The sequence below is a fragment of the Macaca mulatta genome, chromosome 6 (genome assembly GCF_049350105.2).
Source record: "Macaca mulatta isolate MMU2019108-1 chromosome 6, T2T-MMU8v2.0, whole genome shotgun sequence".
In the NCBI taxonomy this organism is placed as follows: domain Eukaryota; kingdom Metazoa; phylum Chordata; class Mammalia; order Primates; family Cercopithecidae; genus Macaca; species Macaca mulatta.
Window position 1 is genome coordinate 38,488,219 of NC_133411.1, and position 23,929 is coordinate 38,512,147.

At 45.0% G+C, this 23,929-nt stretch overlaps 1 protein-coding gene across 5 annotated transcripts in view; it reads left to right on the forward strand.

Moving 5' to 3' along the window:
* The first annotated feature begins 9,752 nt into the window (after nucleotides 1–9,752).
* The window catches only part of WDR70 (WD repeat domain 70), a 389,981-nt gene continuing 375,804 nt past the window's right edge, over nucleotides 9,753–23,929 (forward strand). For 2 of the 5 annotated variants that reach the window (XM_001094466.5, XM_028849399.2), the window contains exons 1-4: nucleotides 9,753–9,843; nucleotides 9,940–10,005; nucleotides 12,015–12,098; nucleotides 22,801–22,915. In XM_001094466.5, the coding sequence (XP_001094466.2) occupies nucleotides 9,819–9,843; nucleotides 9,940–10,005; nucleotides 12,015–12,098; nucleotides 22,801–22,915 (290 nt within the window). In that variant the 5' untranslated portion in view covers nucleotides 9,753–9,818. Of the gene's footprint in view, nucleotides 9,844–9,939; nucleotides 10,006–12,014; nucleotides 12,099–22,797; nucleotides 22,916–23,929 lie in introns of all 5 variants that reach the window. The other 3 variants (XM_028849398.2, XM_015139891.3, XM_028849397.2) reach the window with 3 other exon arrangements.

Sequence of the window (23,929 nt, forward strand, 5' to 3'; positions counted from 1 at the left end):
GCCTTGGCGCCTCGACATGACGCACTTCCGGCTCATATGGTGGGGGACTGGAAGACGTCATTCTGGCCTGGGAAGAGGAAGCTGTTGGGAGAGAGCTAGAGTTTGGGGGTGGAGCGAAGAGTCTGCCGATGCTTTGCAGGGGGTTGAGGGTTTTGAGGTGTGGAAGGGTAAAAGTAGAGTGAGTTATTTAGGGAAGGGACGGAGGGAAGGAAGGGAAGGGAAGGGTAAAGAGGAGGGAACTGGGAAGGAGAGGGGCGGGATGGGGTTTGGGTGGGGTGGGGAGGAAGGAGGGAGGAGGGAGGAGGGATACGCTAGGTGGGAGCTAGGTCGTGTGTCTGGCCTAGGAGACTGGTCTGGTTCCGTTGGTTTAAGCGCGTGCTCTACCTGAGTCTTGGAACTTCCCGCGTCGGAACGCCCTAACTGCAGCTATATGAGTGCGCGACTCCAAGTAACTGCTGTTATGAGAGTAAAGAATTGGTAGCTCCCTGTCACAGAGAGGGATATGGACCAATATCTCACTATATTCTTCACGGGCTTCAGTGTAAATTAGAATTCATCAGGCTTTTTCATTTGCATGTCGCTGTCTTTTGACTTTGTGGCCCCTTAGTATAAAATACGTGTTTCAGGAGGAGCTGAGTGCCGGTGGACCGCTGCCGGGCTTTTTATCGTGGCAGAGAGACCCACTTGATCTTTTCATTCCCAGCACTAGTACAGGAACTTGTATGAGATAGGAACCCAAGAGATCATACAATCCTAAGGAACTGAATACTTGCCTTGTGCCTGGTGCTGGGACTATCAAACTAACAAAATGTTTCCTGTCCTTAAGGTGCTTCAAGCAGAGACAAAGGACTTCACTATAATTTTTCTATTTGGGTAGGTATGAACTGTAGCAGAAGGATAGGAGAAAGCAGTGGGGTAAAAGAGGCTTCATTTACTACAGAAGGCAACCTGAGTGGGTAAATCAAAGCACTTTTTAGAAAGCTGTCCTTATTTAGAATCTCACCTAAGAAAGCTTCCAGTTACGTTCTTTAGAATTTAACAAATCAATAACTGAATTACTCTAAATTGGTCTTTTGCCATTTGAATTACATTTTTACTCCCTCAAAGACTTGACTATATTTCTGAAAATTGTAAGTTCTATGATGTTACCAAGCTACACTTAAAATTTGACATAGACAATATACCAAGAAAAACTAGATTTTTAAATTATTGTTATATAAATAGGCAGTTGGGTCTCTAGCTATCAGTTTATTTGGTATACCATAGATTGAAAAGTGGTGGCCTGGCACCGAGTTTGTTTTTAATTTGAGACAAAATACACAATTGAAAGTTTTCAACTCCACAAATTGGAAGATTGAACAATGTTGGTGTGATATTCCTGCATAGCAACAAAGCTCCCCAAAGTGTAATCTCACTAAATTCATTGGCATATTGCCTGTGGCTGCTTCCCCACTACAACTGCTAAACCAAGTAGTTTACACAAGACTGCAAAGCCTAAAATACGGACTCTGGCACTTTACAGGAAAAGTTTGCTGACCTCTTCCCTAGAACATGTAATTATGATTTTTTTTGGTCTTAGGACCCCCTTGATACCCTTAAAAATTATTCAGGATTCCAGAGAGTTTTCGTTACATATTGGTTGCATGTATTAATATTTGTGAATAACTCGGCGGGGCGCGGTGGCTCACGCCTGTAATCCCAGCACTTTGGGAGGCCGAGGCGGGTGGATCACGAGGTCTGGAGATCGAGACCATCCTGGCTAACACGGTGAAACCCCGTCTCTACTAAAAATGCCAAAAAAAAAAAAAAAAAAAAAAAGCCGGGCGTGGTGGCGGGCGCCTGTAGTCCCAGCTACTCGGGAGGCTGAGGTAGGAGAACGGCGTAAACCCCGGAGGCGGAGCTTGCAGTGAGCCGAGATCGCGCCGCTGCATTCCAGCCTGGGCGACTGAGCGAGACTCCGTCTCAAAAAAAAAAAAAAAAAAAATTTGTGAATCTCATAAACTGAAAATTAAAATGTTTAACAATGTATTTAAAAGCCTAACAAGGCCAGGCACTGTGGCTCACGCCTGTAATCCCAGCACCCAGTGCTTTGGGAGGCCAAGGCACGTGAATCACGAGTTCAGCCTGGCCAATATGGTGAAACCCCGTCTGTACTAAAATACAAAGATTACCTGGGCATGGTGGCATGCGCCTGTAGTCTCAGCTGTTCAGGAGGCTGAGGCAGGAGAATCGCTTGAACCTGGGAGGCAGAGGTTGCAGTGACCAAAGATCATGCCACTACACTCCAGCTTGGGCAACAGAGTAAGACTCCATCACAAAAAGAGAAAAAAAAAAAAAAAAGCATAACAAGCTTAATACATGTTAATATAACACTTTTTAAAAATGAGAAATCACTATAGTTTCTAAAACTAAAACAGGGAGAAGAATGCGATTATTTCATATTTTTGCAAATGTCTTTAGTGTCTTGATCAGTAATGGATAGCTGAATTCTCGTATCTCTATCTGCTGTCAACTAAAGAAAAATAACCCACTTTTAAAGAATTAAAGTCAGTTTAATTCAGAGTCAGAATTGCAACCTTTCAGAGAGTTTCTGTTAGACTGTTCCAAAGTAGTGTTTTAGCCCACAGCTTACATATCAGGGGTTGGAAGTTCTGCATGTGCTCAGAAATTACATTAAACATGCTCATAAACTGGGTATAGTGACTCACACCTGTAATTCTAGCACTTTGGGAGGCCTATGCATGAGGATCTCTTGAGGCCAGGCATTCAAAACCAACCTGGGCAATGTAATGAGACCCCCATCTCTAAAAGCAAAATCAAAAAAAAATTTTTTTTTTTTTTAATTTGCTGGATGTGGACCTGTAGTCCCAGCTACTTGGTAGGCTGAGGCAGGAGGATCACTTTAGCCCAGGAGTTCCGGGTTGCAGTGAACCATGACTATGCCACTGCATTCTAGTCTGGGTGATAAAAAGTGAGACTCTGTCTCAAAAAAAAAAAAAAAGTCATAAATTACATTACAGCAAAATCTCATCCAAGTTTGGGTGTAAGAGTACATCTGGTTATAGATTAGATTACAGAGGCACAACCATGAATCCTGGGGGACACTATCTTATATAGTGGAAGAGGCAAGGGGTGGGAACACTGAACTTACCTTTTTTAAAAAAATGCATTGATTCAAGCAAGAGATGTGGGAACCTGTGCTCTAACCTGCTTATTGTTTCCAGGGCATTCTTCTAGAGGTCTACACTCAGTCATTGAGTTGGGCTTTGTGAAATTCTGCTGGCAAAGGATTTTGTTAAGTTCTGCTGGTAAGCAGAATGAGCAAACCTGGTTTTTTATGTCTATTACTTTGTCTAGCATGTCAACATTTTGTGACTTATTTAATTGAAGTATAATATATTTAAAAAGCTGGCCTTGGCCGGGTGCAGTGGCTCATGCCTGTAATCCCAGCACTTTGGGAGGCTGAGGCGGGCAGATCACGAGGTCAGGAGATCAAGACCATCCTGGCTAACACGGTGAAACCCTGTCTCTACTAAAAAAAATACAAAAAATTAGCCGGGTGTGGTGGCAGGCGCCTGTAGTCCCAGCTACTCGGGAGGCTGAGGCAGGAGAATGGTGTGAACCTGGGAGGCGGAGCTTGCAGTGAGCCAAGATCGCGCCACCGTACTCCAGCCTGGGCGACAGAGCAAGACTCTGTCTCAGACAAAAAAAAAAAAAAAGAAAGAAAGAAAAGCTGGCCTCACTGGACACCGTGGCTCACGCCTGTAATCCCAGCACTTTGGGAGGCCGAGGCAGATGGATCACCTGAGGTCAGAAGTTCGAGGGTAGCCTGGCCAACATGGTAAAACTCCGTCTGTACTAAAAATACACAAATTAGCTGGGCATGGTGGTGCAAGCCTGTAATCCCAGCTACTCAGGAGGCTAAGCCAGGAGAATCACTTGAACCCGGGAGGCAGAGGTTGCAGTGAGCCGAGATCGTGCCATTGCACTCCAGCCTGGGCTACAAGAGCGAAACTCCATCTCAAAAAAAAAAAAAAAAAAAAGGAAAGAAAAGCTGGCCTCAGTTACGTATTTAGGAAAAGTACAAGTATTTTAATAATTGGCAACAAGTATAGTCAGTTTTTGTTTTTTTTTTTTTTGAGACGGAGTCTGGCTCTGTCAACCAGGCTGGAGTGCAGTGGCCGGATCTCAGCTCACTGCAAGCTCCGCCTTCTGGGTTCACGCCATTCTCCTGCCTCAGCCTCCCGAGTAGGTGGGACTACAGGCGCCCGCCACCTCGCCTGGCCAGTTTTTTGTATTTTTTTAGTAGAGACGGGGTTTCACCGTGTTAGCCAGGATGGTCTCGATCTCCTGACCTCGTGATCCGCCCGTCTCGGCCTCCCAAAGTGCTGGGATTACAGGCTTGAGCCACCGCGCCCGGCCGTCAGTGTTTTTTTTTGTTTTTTTAAATAGAGTTTTGCTCTTGTCACCTAGGCTGGGGTGTAATGGTGCGATTTCAGCTCATTGCAACCTCTGCCTCCCAGGTTCAAGTGATTCTCCTGCTTCAGCCTGCCAAGTAGCTGGAATTACAGGCTAATTTTCTTTCTTTTTTTCTTTTTTTTAAGATGGAGTTTTGCTCTTGTTGCCCAGGCTGGAGTGCAGTGGTATGATCTCTGTTCACTGCAACCTCCGCCTCTCAGGTTCAAGCAATTCTGCCTCAGCCTCCCGAGTAGCTGGGATTACAGGCGCATGTCACCAAGCCCAGCTAATTTTTTTTTTTTTGTATTTTTAGTAGAGATGGGGGTTTCGCCATGTTGGTCAGGCTGTCTTGAATGCCTGACCTCAGGTGATTCACCTGCCTCGGCCTCCCAAAGCCCTGGGATTACAGACATGAGCCACCATGCCCAGCTATGCCTGGCTTGCTAATTTTCTGTATTTTTAGTAGAGATGGGGTTTCGCCATGTTGGCCAGGCTGGTCTCGAACTCCTGGCCTCAGGTTATCCTCCCACCCCGGCTTCCAAAGTGATGGGATTACCGCTGTGAGCCACCACGCCTGACTTGCTTTTCTTAAGGTGATAAACTCATTTCATTTATTTTTGAGAAAATGTTTGCCAAATACTTAAATCTGAACAACTGTACTTTGTGAGTCATTCTTTCAAGTAAAAATAATGTTTCATGAAAAAAAGCTAACAACTCAATTACAAGTGGTTTTCTTTTAGATGACCATCGTACTTAGATATGCATTAGCTGGGCATGGTGGCATGTGCCTGTGGTCCCATCTATTCAGGAAGCTGAGGCAGGGGAAGATCGCTTGAGTCCAGGAGTTTGAGGCTAAAGTGCTTCATGACTGAACTTGTAAATAGCCACTGCACTCCAGTCTGGATAACATAGTGAGACCCTATCTGTAAGAAATTTTTTTAAAACCATACTTTATGATGGCTGGGCGCGGTGGCTCACGCCTGTAATCCCAGCACTTTGGGAGGCCAAGGCGGGCAGATCATGAGGTCAGGAGATCGAGACCATGGTGAAACCCCATCTCTACTAAAAATACAAAAAATTAGCCGGGCCCTGTGGCGGGTGCCTGTAGTCCCAGCTACTCGGGAGGCTGAGGCAGGAGAATAGCTTGAACCCAGTAGGTGGAGCTTGCAGTGAGCTGAGATCGCACCACTGCACTCCAGCCTGGGTGACAGAGCGAGACTCGGTCTCAAAAAACAAACAAACAAACAAAAGAAACATACATCATGATTACTTCTCCTTTTGTCATACTGAGGGTTAAAAAGACTATTTAAGGGTCAGGTTTTAATTAAATGAATACTGTTTATGGCTTTATTAAGGATATGCTTAAGGGAAACTGATTTTGCTTACAATGCGTATGTAACTGAAAAATAGAGTGACGACTACAACATTTTGAATCCTACTGCCTTGATTTATGTTAAGGCACTATGTTAATTTAGGCATTTAAAGATAGAGCATGCTTCTTCAATAATTAGGAGAAACACAGATGTAAGTAAAGATTTTATTACTTACAGGCCCGGAGGGCATCTGGCACACCTGGAGGTCAAGGAATGCAGTCAGGGAAAGAGAAAGAGGGACTCATGAGCCAACGCATTCATTGGTTTCATGGTGTTTTCCAAATAGATTTCCCAAGAGGAATTCCCACACTTTAATTGGTGGATTTAAAGCAATCATGCACAAATTTGAGGACAAGCTCGTCAGCTCAGAATGGCTTTGAATGTAGCCCAACACAAATTTGTTAACTTTCTTAAAACATTGTGAGATTTGTGATTTTTTTTTTTAAGCTCTCAGCTATTGTTAGTGTATTTAATGTGTTGCCCAAGACAATTCTTCTTCTTCCATTGTGGCCCAGGGAAGCCAAAAGATTGGACACCCCTGTTGTTGGAAGTCATGCTGTGATCGAGGTAGTCACTGTGGCATATCTGCACAGTCCATGTAGGACGTCAGGGTCAGCAGGGCTGGTGAGGTAGGCTGTATGTAGTTATCCTATGGGGAGGTGGGCACCAGGAGGAAGTTTTATATAATAGATACCTGGATTGATCACATTGAGGAACGGGGAGGAGGTGTAGAACTGCAAACTGTGGAGGCCGGGCGCGGTGGCTCAAGCCTGTAATCCCAGCACTTTGGGAGGCCGAGACGGGCAGATCATGAGGTCAGGAGATCGAGACCATCCTGGCTAACACGGTGAAACCCCATCTCTACTAAAAATACAAAAAACTAGCTGGGCGAGGTGGCGGGCACCTGTAGTCCCAGCTACTCGGGAGGCTGAGGCAGGAGAATGGCGTAAACCCGGGAGGCGGAGCTTGCAGTGAGCTGAGATCTGGCCACTGCACTCCAGCCTGGGCACAAAGCGAGACTCCGTCTCAAAAAAAAAAAAAAAAAAAAAAAAAAAAAAAAAGAACTGCAAACTGTGTCAAGGGTGACTGAACCCTGCTTCTGATATGAGAAAGTCCAACTTATATTCAAAATAAATGCTAAGACAATATAAAATTATAAGAATTTGGCCAGGCGTGGTGGCCCACGCCTGTAATCCCAGCTACTTTGGGAGGCTAAGGCTGGCGGATCGCCTGAGGTCAGGAGTTAGACACCAGCCTGACCAGCATGGGGAAACCCCATCTCTACTAAAAAAAAAAAAAAAAGAAAAAATTAGCTGGATCTGGTGGCGCATGCCTGTAATCCAAGCTACTCAGGAGGCTGAGGCAGGAGAATCACTTGAACCTGGGAGGGAGAGGTTGCAGTGAGCTAAGATTGTGCCATTGCAGTCCAGCCTGGGCAACAAGAGCGACACTCTGTCTCAAAAAAAAAAAAAAAAAAAAAAAGAATTCACTACAGGCACCCGCAGATTTACCCATTGTTAACCCACTTCCCATTTTCCCTGAGAATACTCACTGTTGGTGCTTGCTGCTGCAGCCTTTACCCCAATATAACTCACAGATTATGGTCCCAACCTAACACCCAAAGTTTATGTCTATTATTTTATTATTTTTACATCACTCTATTATATTGACTTTGGAAACATACATTATTCTATTTATAGCATTCTGTTTTTAGTAGTGGAATTTCCATTTACAAAATATAGTAATTCTAGATCGCTGAAAATGTCAAATCCTAGAAAACATAGCATTCCTATGTGTGATGTTATAAGTTCCGTGGTGAACTTATGGCACTGAAATGGTGTGACAACAAGGTGGTCACAATGTTATCAATATTCCACAATGATACGGCGATTGAAGTAGACAACAGATGGAAAGAAAACTAAGAAGCCATGTGTCATTGTGGATTATAGTGACAAAATATGGAGCAGCGGACTTGGCTGATCAAATGCTCACTTCATATCCAGTTTAGCGCCAAAGGTACAAGGTTTGGTATAAGATACTCTTCCATAGGCTGAGTGCAGTGGCCCACATCTGTAATCCCAGCACTTTTGGGAGGCTGAGGCGGGTGGATCACTTGAGGTCAGGAGTTTGAGACCAGTCTGGCCAACATGGTGAAACTCTTTCTCCACTAAAAATGCAAAAATTAGCTGGGTGTGGTGGCAGGGCCTGTAATCCCAGCTGCTCGTGAGGCTGAGGCAGGAGAATTGCTTGAACCCAGGAGGCGGAGGTTGGAGTGAGCTGAGATCGTGCTACTGCACTCCAGTCTGGGCGATGCAGTGAGACTCCATCTCAAAAAAGAAAAATTAGTCGGGTGTGGTGGCAGGCACCTGTAATCCCAGCTACTCAGGAGGCTGAGGCACAAGAATCGCTTGAACCCAGGAGATGGAGGTTCACTGAGCCGAGATTGTGCCACTGTATTCCAGCCTGGGTGACAGAGTCAGATTCTGTCTCAAAAAGAGAGAAAGAGATTCTTCTCCACCTTCTGAACATTGAAGTGTTGAACTCCCACATTCTGTTTAAGAAGGACAATCCTGAGCACATGATTAGCCTTGTAAACTTCAGCCTGACAGGCCAGGTGCAGTGGCTCACGCCTTTAATCCCAGAACTTTGGGAGGCCGAGGTGGGCAGATCACAAGGTCAGGAGATTGAGACCATCCTGGCCAACATGGTGAAACGCTGTCTCTACTAAAAATACAAAAAATTAGCTGGGCATGGTGGCAGGTGCCTGTAGTCTCAAATACTCAATAGCCAGGCGTGGTGGCGCACACCTGTAGTCCCAGTTGCTCGGGAGGCTGAGGCAAGAGAATTGCTTGAGCCCAGGAGGCAGAGGAGGTTGCAGTGAGCTGAGATCACGCCACTGAACTCCAGCCAAGGCAACAGAGGGAGACTTGGCCAAAAAAAAAAGTTGGGGCACAGTGGCTCAGGCCTGTAATCTTAGCACTTCGGGAGGAAGAGGTGCGCGGATCACGTGAGGTCAGGAGTTCAAGACCAGCCTGGCCAACATAGCAAAACCTCGCCTCTACTAAATACACAAAAATTAGCCGGGTGTGGTGGCAGGCTCCTGTAATCCTAGCTACTCAGGAGACTGAGGCAGGAGAAGAGCTTGAACCCGGGTGGCAGAGGTTGCAGTGAGCCGAGGTCGGCCATTGCCCTCCAGCCTGGGTAACAGAGTGAGACTCCACCTCAAACAAACAAAACAAAAACAAAAGCAAAGGGTGTCTCCTGTAATCCCAGCACTTTGGGAGGCCAAAGTAGGCGGATCACTTGAGGTCAGGAGTTCGAAACCAGCCTGGCCAAAATGGTGAAACCTCCTCTCTACTAAAGATGCAAAAAATTAGCTGCATGTGGTGGTGGACGCCTGTAATCCCAGCTACTTGGGAGGCAGAGACAGGAGAATCGCTTGAACCCAGGAGGCAGAGGTTGCAGTGCGCCGAGATCACGCCATTGTACTCCAGCCTGGGCGACAGAGACTCCGTCTGAAAACAAAAACAAAAAAACAAACCAAAACAAAAAAAACAAAATTAGCCGGCGGGCATCTGTAATCCCAGCTACTCAGGAGGTTGAGGCAGGAGAATCGCTTGATCCCGGGAGGCAGAGGTTGCAGTGAGCTGAAATCGTGTCACTGCACTCCAGCCTGGGCGACAGAGACTCTGGCTCAAAAAAAAAAAGAAAAAAAAAAAAAAGGAAAGGATGTTATGTTATGGAAACTCCAGATACCACTTCTCCCCTCCAGTGGTCTGAGTTGCGCGGCGCTTTCCCGCCTGTCCGGTAGGGCGGCGCCGCGCAGAAAGCCGCGGTCCCTTTGCGGAAGGTGCCGCTCTTGGCTTCGGCGGCGCCGCTGTCGTTTGGAGGCGGTACTTCCTCCGGGATTTGCCGCGGGTTAGTGGCAAGTTCCTCTGCAGTTGCTTAGGCTGTGACTGTGGTCCATTTTGCGGTGTTCGGCCAGCGATGGAGCGCTCTGGGCCCAGCGAAGGTGGGTTTCATTAGGCGAGTCCGGGCGTGGTGGGCCGTGTCGGGGGCGCCGGGGCGCCGCACTAACTAGGCCTCCTCTCTTTTCCTCTTGCTCCAGCGACAGGCTCAGACGCGTCGGGACCGGACCCACAGCTTGCGGTCACCATGGGCTTCACTGGGTTCGGTAAGTGTTTGCTCCTGGCAGAGCTCCTTTTCCTTTTGCAGAGGTTTGAAGAACCGCAGAGTGGGAGGGGAGATCGAGCTGTCAACTCGGAATTCCTGTAGCTCGGGTGCATACCTTTCAGTTTGTCAATACTCTTCTCCCATTTGTCTTCTATTCTGCGTATCCGTTAGAAGCATCTCAGAAGACAGTTATGAGAGTCCTGGAGAGAGAGGAAGATAAAAGATGTTTCTAATTTTAAGTCACCAATAATGCTAAAATGAATCTTTTTTGTAAATAATAGCATTTGTACGAGGATTTTTAAAAATATGTAATTCTGTAGGGTAGATTTCTAAAAGAGAGCCTAGTTTATACAGAAGTATAAATATTTAAAAAGCTGAAAAATTGGGTATGTGTCTTTTAAAGCTGCTTGCTGCTTATTGCCGTAATACCCATCAAAAAGCTTGTTTTCAGGTTATACCAAAGTTAACAGAATTTAAGAATGCCATTTTTACCATATCCCTACCAACACAGAGTAGGTATTGTTTAAAAATAAAATTATTTAAAAAACGAAAACAAAACTTTACTAGACTGATACATGAAAAATGTTTTCTCTTTGTTTTGCATTTTAAAATTGTAAATGCTGTTCATCCAAACATTGGGATTCTAACTTTCCTGAACCTTTCCTCAAGGTGGTCTTGTTGTCTTTTGACCAGCCTGTATTAATTCTATGATAATGATTAAATAATAGACTTACACATGTTGACCTTGGGTTGTGTTCACACCTACTAGTTCTGTAGTTTTTCTATTCTTTTTTTTTTTTTGGAGACTGAGTCTGGCTCAGTCGCCCAGGCTGGAGTGCAGTGGCGCGATCTCGGCTCACTGCAAGCTCCGCCTCCCGGGTTCATGCCATTCTCCTGCCTCAGCTGGGACTACAGGCGCCCGCCACTAATATTTTTGTATTTTTAGTAGAGACGGGGTTTCACCGTTTTTGCCAGGATGGTCTTGATCTGACCTCGTGATCCGCCCGCCTCGGCCTCCCAAAGTGCTGGGATTACAGGCGTGAGCCACCGTGCCCGGCCTTTTCTATTCTTTTTTTTTATTTTTTGAGATGGCGTCTTGCCCTGTCACCCAGGCTGCAGTGTACTAGTGCGATCTTGGCTCACTGCAGCCTCCACCTCCCAGGCTGAAGCCATCCTCCCACCTTGGTCTCCTGAGTAACTGGGATCACAGATGTGTGCCACCACACCTGGCTAATTTTTTATACTTTTGGTAGAGACGAGGTTTCACCATGTTGCCCAGGCTGATCGATCTCCCTAGCTCAAGCGATCCTCCCACTTGAGCCTCTCAAAGTGATTATAGGCATGAGCCACCCTACCCGGTATAAATCCTTCATTTTAGTACCTCATTCCTTTACTCAGAAGTGAGAAAGGTGTCCACATGTTTGTGCCACATAGGGGAAAATTAGTTACTGAGGGAGGAGGAGAATGTTTCCATGCTCATACAGTTCCTTGTTATAGGGCTGAGATTTCTGTTTTCCTCTTAGCTCCTTAAAGTACCTGCATTACTTCTCATGTTGCCCCTTTCATCTTCAAGCCAACTACAATGCCTCAAATCCTTCTCAAACATTGGATCTCTCTGACTTTTTCTGCAGTAGCTGTTCTGCATCTTTGCCTTTAAGGGCCAACTAGGATAGTCTCCCTATTTAAAAGTCCATAACCTTAATTACATCTGCAAAGGGTAACTTTTGGGACATTCTCCATTCTGCCTCCTGTATTAGTGTTGTTGTTTCTTAGGGTAGGGATCTAGGTAAATTAGAGGAGGATGGGAAAGTTAACTGATTAATAGTACTTAGTGAAGGGATTGTCATCAAAAGTTATCTGTGACTCAAACTCCTTCTGTGATATTTTATGGTTATATTGGAGCTATGTTATAAACAGACAAACTGAGTGTTTATTGATCAGTATTGATCACCTGAAGTTTGGCCAACTTATTGCAAGGCAATCGCAGTCTGCCATTTGTTCATGTTTTAGGTAAAAAAGCTCGCACATTTGACTTGGAAGCAATGTTTGAACAAACTCGAAGAACAGCTGTGGAAAGAAGTCGCAAAACACTGGGTAAGAAGTTCAGATATTTATCCTTTTATTGGTTTAAGTACTATGTATACCTCATGCAAGTATATTAAAAAAGAAAAAAGAATGTGATTGGGCGCGGTGACTCACACACGTAATCCCAACACTTAGGGAGGCCGAGGTGGGCGGATCACCTGAGGTCAGAAGTTTGAGAGCAGCCTGGCCAACATGGTGAAACCCCATCTCTACAAAAATACAGTAATTAGCTGGGCATGGTGCTGGGGCCTGTAATCTGAGCTACTCATGAGGTTGAGGCAGTCGCTTTGCTTGAAGTCGGGAGGTGGAGGTTGCAGTGAGCTAAGATCCTGCCATTGCACTCCAGCCTGGGGTATAAGAGTGAAATTCCATCTCAGAGAAAAAAAAAGTGTTGTTATACTACTTGTCATTGTTGGATTTTTTTTTGTTGTTGAGATGGAGTCTCTCCCTGTTGCCCAGGCTGGAGTACATTGGCGGGATCTCGGCTCACTGCCGCCTCCACCTCCTGGGTTCAAGCGATTCTCCTGCCTCTGCCTCCTGAGTAGCTGGGACTACAGTCACATGCCACCACGCCTGGCTAATTTTTTGTATTTTTAGTAGAGACAGGGTTTCACTGTGTTGGCCAGGCTGATTTCGAACTCCTGACTTTGTGATCTGCCTGCCTCGGCCTCCCAAAGTGCTGGGATTACAGGCGGAGCCACTGCACCCCTGCCTTTTTTTTTTTTTTGATTTGAGATGGAGTCTCGCCCTATCACCAGGCAGAGTGCAGGGGTGCGATCTCAGCTCACTGCAACTTCCACCTCCCCGGTTCAAGCGATTTTCCTGCCTCAGCCTCCTGAGTAGCTGGGACTACAGGTGTGTGCCACCACGACCAGCTAATTTTTGTATTTTTAGTAGAGATGGGGTTTCACCATGTTGGCCAGGATGGTCTCATCTCCTGACCTTGTGATCTGCCTGCCTCCCAAAGTGCTGGGATTACAGGTGTGAGCCACCGCACCCGGCCCAATTTATCATTTTAAAACCAACAATGGGCCCGGTGTAGTGGCTCACACCTGTAATTCCAGCACTTTGGGAGGCTGAGGCAGGCGAATCACCTAAGGTCAGGAGTTCAAGACTAGCCTGGCCAACATGGTGAAACCCCGTCTCGACTGCAAATAGAAAAATTAGCGAGGTGTGGTGGTGGGCACCTGTAATCCCAGCTTCTAGGGAGGCTGAGGCAGGAGGATCGCTTGAACCTAGGAGGCAAAGGTTGTGGTGAGCTGAGATTGCACCATTGCACTCCAGCATGGGCAACAAGAGCAAAACTCCATCTCAAAGTAAAATAAAATAAGATAAGATAAGATAAAATAAGATGAAATAAAAAAATAAGCCACAAGAGCAAAGCTCTATCTCAAAATAAACTAAGATAAAATAAAATATATAATAAAATATAAAATAAAATAACTAAAATAAATAAAGTATTGTACAGCAGCAATATCCAGTATTTGGCAGTGTGCCTGACAGAAAATATTTTCAGTCTTTGGAAGAAAACTTTTTTTGTGGTGAAAAGAAAGCTATCTACATGTACTATTTTTTGAAAGAACTATTCATTACTTGTTTTATTTGAGATGGTGTCCTGCTCTGTTGCCCAGGCTGGAGTGCAGTGGCACGATCTCGGCTCACTGCGACCTCTGCCTCTTGGGTTCAAGTGATTCTCTTGCCTCAGCCTCCTGAGTAGCTGGGATTACAGGTGACCATCACCACGCTCGGCTAATTTTTTTGTATTTGTAGTGGAGACATGATTTCGCCATGTTGGCCAGGCTGGTCTCGAACTTGTGACCTCAAGTGATCCGCCTGCCTCGACCTCTGAAAGTGCCGGGATTACAGGCGTGAACCACCGTGCCAGGCCAAAACCCATTATTATTATTATTTTGAGACGGAGTCTCGCTGTGTTGCCCTGGCTGGAGTGCAGTAGTGCGATCTTGGCTCACTGCAAGCTCTGCCTTCTGGGTTCACGCCATTGTCCTGCCTCATCCTCTAGAGTAGCTGGGACTACCAACAGGTGCCCACCAACACCCCTGGCTAATTTTGTTTTTGTATTTTTAGTAGAGATGGGGTTTCACCGTGTTAGCCAGGATAGTCTCGATCTCATGACCTTGTGATCCACACGCCTCGGCCTCCCAAAGTGTTGGGATTACAGGTGTGAGCTGCTGCACCCAGAAAAACACCTCATTATTATTATTATTATTATTTTTTTTTTGAGACGGAGTCTCGCTCTGTCACCCAGGCTGGAGTGCAGTGGCCGGATCTCAGCTCACTGCAAGCTCCGCCTCCCGGGTTCACGCCATTCTCCTGCCTCAGCCTCCTGAGTAGCTGGGACTACAGGCGTCCGCCACCTCGCCCGGCTAAGTTTTTGTATTTTTAGTAGAGACGGCGTTTTACCATGTTAGCCAGGATGGCCTCGCTCTCCTGACCTCGTGATCCACCCGTCTAGGCCTCCTAAAGTGCTGGGATTACAGGTGTGAGCCACTGTGCCCGGCCAACATGGTGAAATCTACCTCAACTAAAAATACAAAAAATTAGTGGGGTGTGGTAGCACCAACCTACAGTCTCAGCTATTTGGGAGGCTGAGGTGGGAGGATTACCTGAGCCCAGGAAGTTGAGTCTGCAATGAGCCAAGGTCATACACTGCACACCAGCCTGAGCAACAGCAATGAGACCCTGTCTCAAATCAAAAAAAAAAGGAGTGAAGTACTGAGAGGAGTGTGAGAGGGTAGGAAACAGCTTGGTCTTTCCTATCTCTTACAGGTATCTTGGTTAAGCTTTTTTTAAAACAATCCTTACCATTTTAAAATACATACAAAAATACTTATGAGTAAAATGATGTCCAAGATTTGCTTCAAAATCATCTGAAAGGGGAAACAGAAGTAACACTAGCCATGAACTGTTACAGTAGTTAAATCTGATTGACAGGTACATGGTAGTTCATGACTATACTTCCGTGTTTGAAATTTCACATAATAATGAGGGGTTGGCCGGGCGCGGTGGCTCACGCCTGTAATCCCAGCACTTTGGGAGGCCGAGGTGGGCGGATCACGAGGTCAGGAGATCGAGACCATCCTGGCTAACACGGTGAAACCCCGTCTCTACTAAAAATACAAAAAACTAGCCGGGCGTGGTGGCAGCGCCTGTAGTCCCAGCTACTCGGGAGGCTGAGGCAGGAGAATGGCGTGAACCCGGGAGGCGGAGCTTGCAGTGAGCTGAGATCGTGCCACTGCACTCCAGCCTGGGCGACAGAGCGAGACTCCGTCTCAAAAAAAAAAAAAAAAAAAAAAAAAAAAAAAGACTGCCTTCACTCAGACACTAATCTCAAGTCACAGGTTGTGACCAGTGCTTCTAAGCTACTGTCTATAAATCAGGGTTCCCATGACTCCTCTTTTTGGTTTGATAATTAGCTAGGATGGCTCACAGGGAAACACTTTACTTAGTTTTAACAGTTTATTATAAAGGGTGTTATAAAGGATACAGATGAACAGCCAGATGAAGTAATGCATTGGGCAAGGTATGGAGTGGGAGAGGTGCAGAGCTTCTGTGCCCTCTCTGGGTGCACCAACTCCCCAGCATCCCCCTGTGTTCAGCTACCCTGAAGCTAATCACATCTAGTGGTTCAAGAGTGTCTAGGCTGGGCTCAGTGGCTCACATCTATAATCCCAGCACTTTGGGGGCCAAAGTAAGAGGATGACTTGAGCCCAGGAGTTTGAGACAAACCTGGGCTAACACAGTGAGATCCTGTTCAAAAAAGTTTTAAAAAATTAGCTGGGCATGGTAGCGCACACCTGTAGTCCCAGCTACTTGGGAGGCTGAGGTGAGAGGGTCACTTGAGCCCAGAGGTTGAGGCTGCGGTGAGCTATGATCATGCCACTGCATCACAGCCTGAGTAAAAAAGCGAGAGCCTGTCTCAAAAGAAAAACAAAAATTTTTTCTATAGATCTTAATTTCCAGCTTCCCCAGAGATTGGTGGGTGGGGATGAAAGTTCCAATTATCTAACCCGTCAGTTTTTTTAGTGAGCAGCAGTCCCATGCTGAGGCCTAGGGGTCCCACACTAAGTCACTTCAATAGCATAAACTTAGGTGGGATCCAAAGGGGCTTCTAGTGAATAACAAAAGAGAGCTCCTATCACTCAGGAAATTCCAAGGGTTTCAGAAGCTCTGTGGCAGGAACCTGAAACAAAGACCAAATATATTTCTTTTTTTTTTTTTTTGAGACGGAGTCTCGCTCTGTCACCCAGACTGGAGTGCAGTGGTGCGATCTCGGCTCACTGCAAGCTCTGCCTCCCAGGTTCAAGCCATTCTCCTGCCTCAGCATCCTGAGTAGCTGGGACTACAGGCGCCCACCACCATGCCCGGCTAATTTTTTTTGTTTTTTTTTGTATTTTTTGTAGAGAAGGGGTTTTACCCTGTTAGCCAGGATGGTCTTGATCTCCTGCCCTCGTGATCTGCCCTCCTCAGCCTCCCAAAATGCTGGGATTATAGGCATGAGCCACCACGCCTGGCCAAATATATTTAATATTATACCGCAATATCATCACATCAAAAAACAATTTTAATATCCTCAAATGATAGACAAAGACATGCTATCTGAGGCATTTACAAATGTTTTAAACAATTTAGTGAATGTTTGTACTATCACAGTGTAGGTACCTTGTGTTTACCATTTTAAGTGTATAATACAACATGTTTTGAACAGAATTGTCTTATTTGGCTATGTAAGCTTTTTTTTTTTTTTTTTTTTTTTGAGACGGAGTCTCGCTCTGTCGCCCAGGCTGGAGTGCAGTGGCCGGATCTCAGCTCACTGCAAGCTCCGCCTCCCGGGTTCCGGCCATTCTCCTGTCTCAGCCTCCTGAGTAGCTGGGACTACAGGCGCCCGCCACCTCGCCCGGCTAGTTTTTTGTATTTTTTAGTAGAGACGGGGTTTCACCGTGTTAGCCAGGATGGTCTCGATCTCCTGACCTAGTGATCCGCCCGTCTCGGCCTCCCAAAGTGCTGGGATTACAGGCTTGAGCCACCGCGCCCGGCAGCTTTTTGTTTTTATTTACTTATTTTTTTAGGTCGCCCAGGCTGGAGGGCAATGGTGCAATCTAGGCTCACTGCAACCTCTGCCTCCTGGTACAAGCAATTCTCCTGCCTCAGCCTCCCCAGTAGCTGGGATTATAGGCACGTGCCACCACCACCCGGCTAAGTTTTGTATTTTTAGTAGAGACAGAGTATCACCATGTCGGCCAGGCTGGTCTTAACTCCTGAAGTCAAGTGATCTGCCTGCTTCAACCTCCCAAAGTGAAGCTTTTTATTTTTAATCTTTTTATTTTCAATTTTTGTGGGTACATAGATGTATATATTTATGGGTATGTAAGTTTTATAGTCCCTAGTACTTTGCTTTGTAAAGTAGGTTCTCAGTAATATTTCGAGAAGATTGAATTGAATTTAGACCTGTAATACTGTCTTGTTAAAAAATGAAATCTTGCTGCTTTGGAGAATATTTTGAAATGGCACAATCTGGGCTGGGCATAGTGGCTCATGCCTGTAATCCCAGCCCTTTGGGAGCCTGAGGTGGGTGGATCACCTGAGATCAGTAGTTTGAGATCAGCCTGGCCAATGTGATGAAACCCTGTCTCTACTAAAAATACAAAAATTAGCCGGGTGTGGTGGCGGGCATCTGTAGTCCCAGCTACTGGGGGGCTGAGGTAGGAGAATCGCTTGAACCTGGGAGGTGGAGGTTGCAGTGAGCCTAGATCGTGCCATTGCACTCCAGCCTGGGCGACGACAGCAAAACTCCGTCTTAAGAAAAAACGGTTACAATCTGTTGGAAAGAGCTTGGGATTTGGAATTGGGGAACCTAGGTTTGAGGCCCAGCCCCACAATCTACAAGATAAGTAACATTGGATGGGTTTTTCCAATTTCTGATCTTTCATAACCCTGTTGTGTGTGTATCATCTACTTTGGAAGTTTCTTGAAGAGATTAAGATGTTGGGTACAGTAGCTTATAAACAACAAAGAACTTTATAAATATTAAATTCCTGTAATTTTTCTTAGTAAAGCATGTATACATTTTATCTAAGCGGAACTTGGGGAGTTATTGAATTTTTAAATTTTTGAAAAATTGTCTCAAGACTATAGTCTCCTTTGATTTTTGTGGATAAATTATTGAACTTTCTTGATTTAGTATTACATCCTTGGATGGCAATTTATACCTCTGATCTAAATATATGAATCTAAATTGATGATCTCTTTGAAAGATCTATTTAGCTTTAGCAATAGAAAATACTATTGGGATAATTTATGGAAGTAGTATTCATCATTATATGGGAAGTTATTCATAAGAGTTGTTTTTTTTCGTGTTCTTCTAGACTTGGCAATTAGATTACATTTAGACTGTGGAATTAAAAATGATTCCCTGTGAGCTGTCCTAGCAAATTATGAAATTGAAGAGAGGGGTTGCGGGAACCCTAGTTTCCTACCATAAGACAGTTTGACTTATTTTTCTTTAAAAGTTGGAAATTCTCATATGGGCATTATTTATCTCATGCTTGGTATTGGAGTCTTTCCCTGGGTATTGATAGTACGCTTGAGGAAGCTAAGACTTTGACCTTTTTAATAGCAAGGTTGTCTGTATATGGGATTATGAGCTGTCTTGGTTGCTAAATGCACTAGTGGAAAGGATGGATTACTATAAAACCCCAATAAAATACGTGCTGTGAAGGGTCTGGAAATGATAATGGTACAAATTCTTTTTTAAATGTTTTTTATGTTCTTGAAAGCTATAAGTATGTGCAGGACATATGAAACAGATTTTTTTTTTTTCTTTTTCTTGAGACAGAGTCTTGCCCTGTCGCCCAGGCTAGAGTGCAGTGGCGCGATCTTGGCTCACTGCAAGCTCCTGGGTTCAAGCAATTCTTCTGCCTCAGCCTCCTGAGTAGCTGGGATTGCAGGCATGCACCATCATGCCTGGCTAATTTTTTGTATTTTTAATAGAGGTGGGGTTTCACCATGCTGGGCGAACTCCTGACCTCGTGATCTTCCCTCCTCAGTCTCCCAAAGTGTTGGGATTACAGGTGTGAGCCACTGCGCCTAGCTGAAATACAGACTTTCTTTTTTTTTTTAGAAGTGTTATACTAGGCTGGAGGCAGTGGCTCACATCTATAATCCTAGTAAACTTTGTGAGGCTGAGGCAGGTGGATTGCTTGAGGCCAGGAGTTTGAGACCAGCCTGGCCAACATGGTGAAACCCTGTCTCTACTAAAAACACAAAAATTAGGTGGTCATGGTGGCTGGCATCTATAATCTCAGCTGCTCGGGAGGCTTAGGCGGAAGAATTGCTTGAACCTAGGAGGTGGAAGGTTGCAGTGAGCCGAGATTGTGCCTCTGCACTCATGCTGAGTGACAGATTGAGACTCCGTCTCAAAACAGAAACAAAAACAAAAAGAAAAACTAAGGGAAAAAGAGGGAGGACTGGCATGGTGTGGTGGCTTACGTCTGTAAATCTTGAGGCGGGAGGATTGCTTGAGCCCAGGATTTCCAGCCTGGGCAACATAGTGAGACCTCGTCTCTATTAAAAAAAAAAAAAAGAAAGTAAAAAAGAGGGAAATGGCAGCTGAGTAGGCAGCCTCAATATCTTTTCCTCATTAGTAATATAATTGACTGTAAGACCTGAGGGAGAAGATGAGCCTAGAGTACAAACGCTGCTGCCATCCCCAGAGGTCTGGAGGGATTGGCTGAAAAAACAGGGTGAGCTAGGAGCTAAGCAGGCTTATTCTGTTCTTTTTTTTTTTTTTTTTTTTCTCTTGGGGACGGAGTCTCACTCTGTGGCCCAGGCTGGATTGTGGTGGTATGATCTCGGCTCACTGCAACCTCTGCCTTCTGGGTTCAAGCAATTCTCCTGCCTCAGCATCCCGAGTAGCTGGGACTACAGGTGCACGCTGCTATGCCCGGCTAACTTTTTGTATTTTACTAGAGACAGGATTTCACCATATTGTCCCGACTGGTCTTGAACTCCTGAGCTGAGGCAATCCACCCGCCTCAGCCTCCCAAAGTGCTAGGATTATGGGTGTGAACCACCACGCCCGGCTTCAGCACATTCTTTTTTTTTTTTTTGAGACGGAGTCTCGCTCTGTTGCCCAGGCTGGAGTGCAGTGGTGCAATCGCTGCTCACTGCAAGCTCCGCCTCCTGGGTTCACGCCATTCTCCTGCCTCAGACTCCCGAGTAGCTGGGACTACAGGTGCCCGCCACCACGTCTGGCTAATTTTTTTTTATTTTTTGTAGAGATGAGGTTTCCCTGTGTTAGCCAGGATGGTCTCGATCTTGTGACCTCGTGATCCGTCCGCCTCAGCCTCCGAAAGTGCTGGAATTATAGGCGTGAGCCACTGCGCCTGGCAGGCCCATTCTTAATTCTGGACACTATGCTTCTTTTTAATTTTTTTTCCAGTCTCTAGTATCAGAGTGCAGAATTGTTGACTCTTGACCCACCTCAGCCCAGAAGACACAAAAAAGACAACATGATCTAGAGCCGTAATGTTTGCCTTACTTCTTCCTGGAGGGTTTTGTCTTCCATATTTGACATGAAAGACTTTGTAGTTCCTTGTTGATGTTTGCTGGGTAACTCTCTTCCTCATCTTCCATGTCCCAGCAACTAAAGACCCTATAGAATACAACATTCCACTTGATAAGTGTCCTTTGCTGCTGCTTGAGTTATATTGTATTTCATTATTAAGTGAAGGAAAAAAATGTTAAATATTATCTCAGGTTATTGAGGATGGTGGCAATTGAGTACCAAACTATTCATACATAATCCTTTTTCTTCCTAGTGCCCCCGCAATTGTAGAGTGAGATTATCAGAGGGAAAAAAGTTAATATTTAAAATTTTTTTTTGTCTTTCTAGAGTAAACAACTCTGGAAAATTAATGTAGTAGATTTTTTTTTTTTTTTAAATATAGTGAAAGCAAGTTTATTAGGAAAGTAAAGAAATAAAAGAATGGCTACTCTGTAGACAGAGCAGCCTATGGTATAAATTTTTTTCTTTTTTTTTTTTTTTTGGAGACGGAGTCTCAGTCGCCCAGGCTGGAGGGCAGTGGCACAATCTGGCTCACTGCAAGCTCTGCCTCTCGGGTTCATGCCATTGTCCTGCGTCAGCCTCCCGAGTAGGTGGGACTACAGGCACCCGCCACTACACCCGGCTAATTTTTTTGTATTTTTACTAGTGATGGGGTTTCACCGTGTTAGCCAGGATGGTCTTGATCTCCTGACCTCGCGATCCACCCGTCTCCGCCTCCCAAAGTGCTGGGATTACAGGCATGAGCCACCGCGTCCGGCTAGTATACATTTTATTATGATTTTGATAGCTAGTCTCTGACCAAAATTCTAGTGTAGAAAATTCAGAAAAGAAGTGCTACATTTTTTTTTTTTTTTTTTTTTTTTTGAGAAAGTGTTTTGCTTGTGTTGCCCAAGCTGGAGTGTGATGGCGCAATCTCAGCTCACCACAACCTCCGCCTCCCAGGTTCAAGCGATTCTCCTGCCTCAGCCTCCTGAGTAGCTGGGATTAAAGGCATGTGCTACCAGGCCGGGCTAATTTTTTCTTTTTAGTAGGGACGGGGTTTCTCCATGTTAGTCAGGCTGGTCTGGAACTCCTGACCTCAGGTGATCCGCCCGCCTCGGCCTCCCAAAGTGCTGGGATTACAAGTGTGAGCCACTGCGCCTGGCCAAGAAGTGCTAAATTTATGTTTTAAAACATTAGAAAGTCAATCACCTAAAATCTCACCTTCGAATACGTTTTAAAAAATATATCACCATCCACATTATGCTAATTTTGCTTAGCATATCTGTTAAAATGTTTTCCCAGATTTCTGTTTTCTATCACTATTTTTATTGTCTGCAGTTAGTATTATATTGCTATGCAGTAATTTCGTTCAATTCTTTTACCACATTGGCCATTTAGGTTGATAAATTTTTTTTTCTAATTTTAAAAATTGTGATAAAATACACATAAAATGTACCATCATAATATTTAAGTACATAGTGTTGTGCAGCCATCACCACCATCTATAACATTGTTCGTCTTGTAGGACTGAAACTGTATACGTATTAAACAATTCTTCAGTGCCCCTCCTTCTAGCCTTTGTTAACCACCATTCTACTTTTTGTCTCTGACATTGACTACTCTAGATTACCTCATGTGAGTAACATCATACGATATTTGTCTTTTTGTCTTTCTGTGAGTAGTCTATCTCACTTAGCATAGTGTCCTCAAGGTTTATCGAAGTTGTAGCATATTGCAGAGTCTCCTTCCTTTTTGGGTAAATAATATTTCATTGTGTGGATATACCACATTTTGCTAATCCGTTTGTCTATAGATGGATACTTTGGTTGCTTCTACATTTTAGCTCTTGTGATGTTCCTATGAACATGGGTATACAAGTATCTTTTTTAGACCCTGCTTTCAGTTTCTTTGGATATTTACTAGAAGTGGAATTGCTGGATCACGTGATAATTCTACGTTTAACTTGTTGAGGAACCACCATATTGTTTTCCACAGTAGCTGTGGTTGATAATTTTTTGCTGTTACTGCTAGCACTCTAAGTTATGTCTTTGTGGCTATGTTAATTTTTAGCCTTTCTAATACTAGCAAATTTTGAATTGTAATGGTTGGATTTTTTTGTTAATCTTTTTTTAATCTTTTCAGAAGCAAGAGAAAAAGAGGAAGAAATGAGCAGAGAGAAAGAATTAAGGCAAAATGAAGATATTGAACCAACATCCTCAAGATCAAATGTGGTCAGAGATTGCTCCAAATCATCTTCCAGGTGCCTGATTTTCACGAAAGACTTCTATTAAACTATCAGTTTTTAGGTGTTCGTAGAGTTTTTTTTTTTTTTTTTAATTTTTCTGAGACGGAGTCTTGCTCTGTCGCGCGCTGCAGTGTGGTGGCGTAATCTTGGCTGACTGTAACCTCCACCTCCTGGGTTCAAATGATTCTCCTGCCTCAGCCTCCCAAATAGCTGGGATTACAGGCATGCACCAGCACGCCTGGCTAATTTTTGTGTTTTTAGTAGAGGTGGGGTTTTGCCATGTTGGCCAGGGTGGTCTCAAACTCCCGACCTCAGGTGATCTGCCCGCTTTGGCCTCCCAAAGTGCTGGGGCTATAGGCGTGAGCCTCCTGAGTAGCTGGGACTACAGAGGTGCACTACTACTGCTGGCTAATTCTTGTATTTTTAGTAGAGGCATGGTTTTACTATGTTGTCCAGGCTGGTCTCAAACTCCTGACATGATCTGTCTGCCTCATTCTCCCAAAGTCCTGGGATAACAGGTGTCAGCTACTGGGCCCGGCCTCCAGTTATTACTTTTTTGAGATGGAGTCTTACTGTTTGACCAGGCTGGAGTATAGTGGCTTGATCTGGGCTCACTGCAACCTCCACTTCCTGGGTTCAAGTGATTTTCCTGCCTCAGCCTCCCAAGTAGCTGGGATTACAGGTGTGGGTCACCATGCCCTGCTAATTTTTTTTGTATTTTAGTAGAGATGGGGTTTCACCGTGTTGGTCAGGGTGGTCTCCAGCTCCTGACCTCATGATCTGCTTGCCTTGGCCTCCCAAAGTGCTGGGATTACAGATGTGAGCCACCACGCCTGGCATCCCAGTTACTTCTTTTCGACAATGCAGCAGTGGCCTAACACATTGATTTTGTTTATCTTGTCAAAAAATCAACGCTTGTTTCAGTGATTTTTTTAATTCTTTGTTTTGTTGTTTGGGATGGAGTCTCGCTGTGTTGCCCAGGCTGGAGTGCAGTGGCGCCATCTCGGCTCACTGCTACCTGCACCTCCC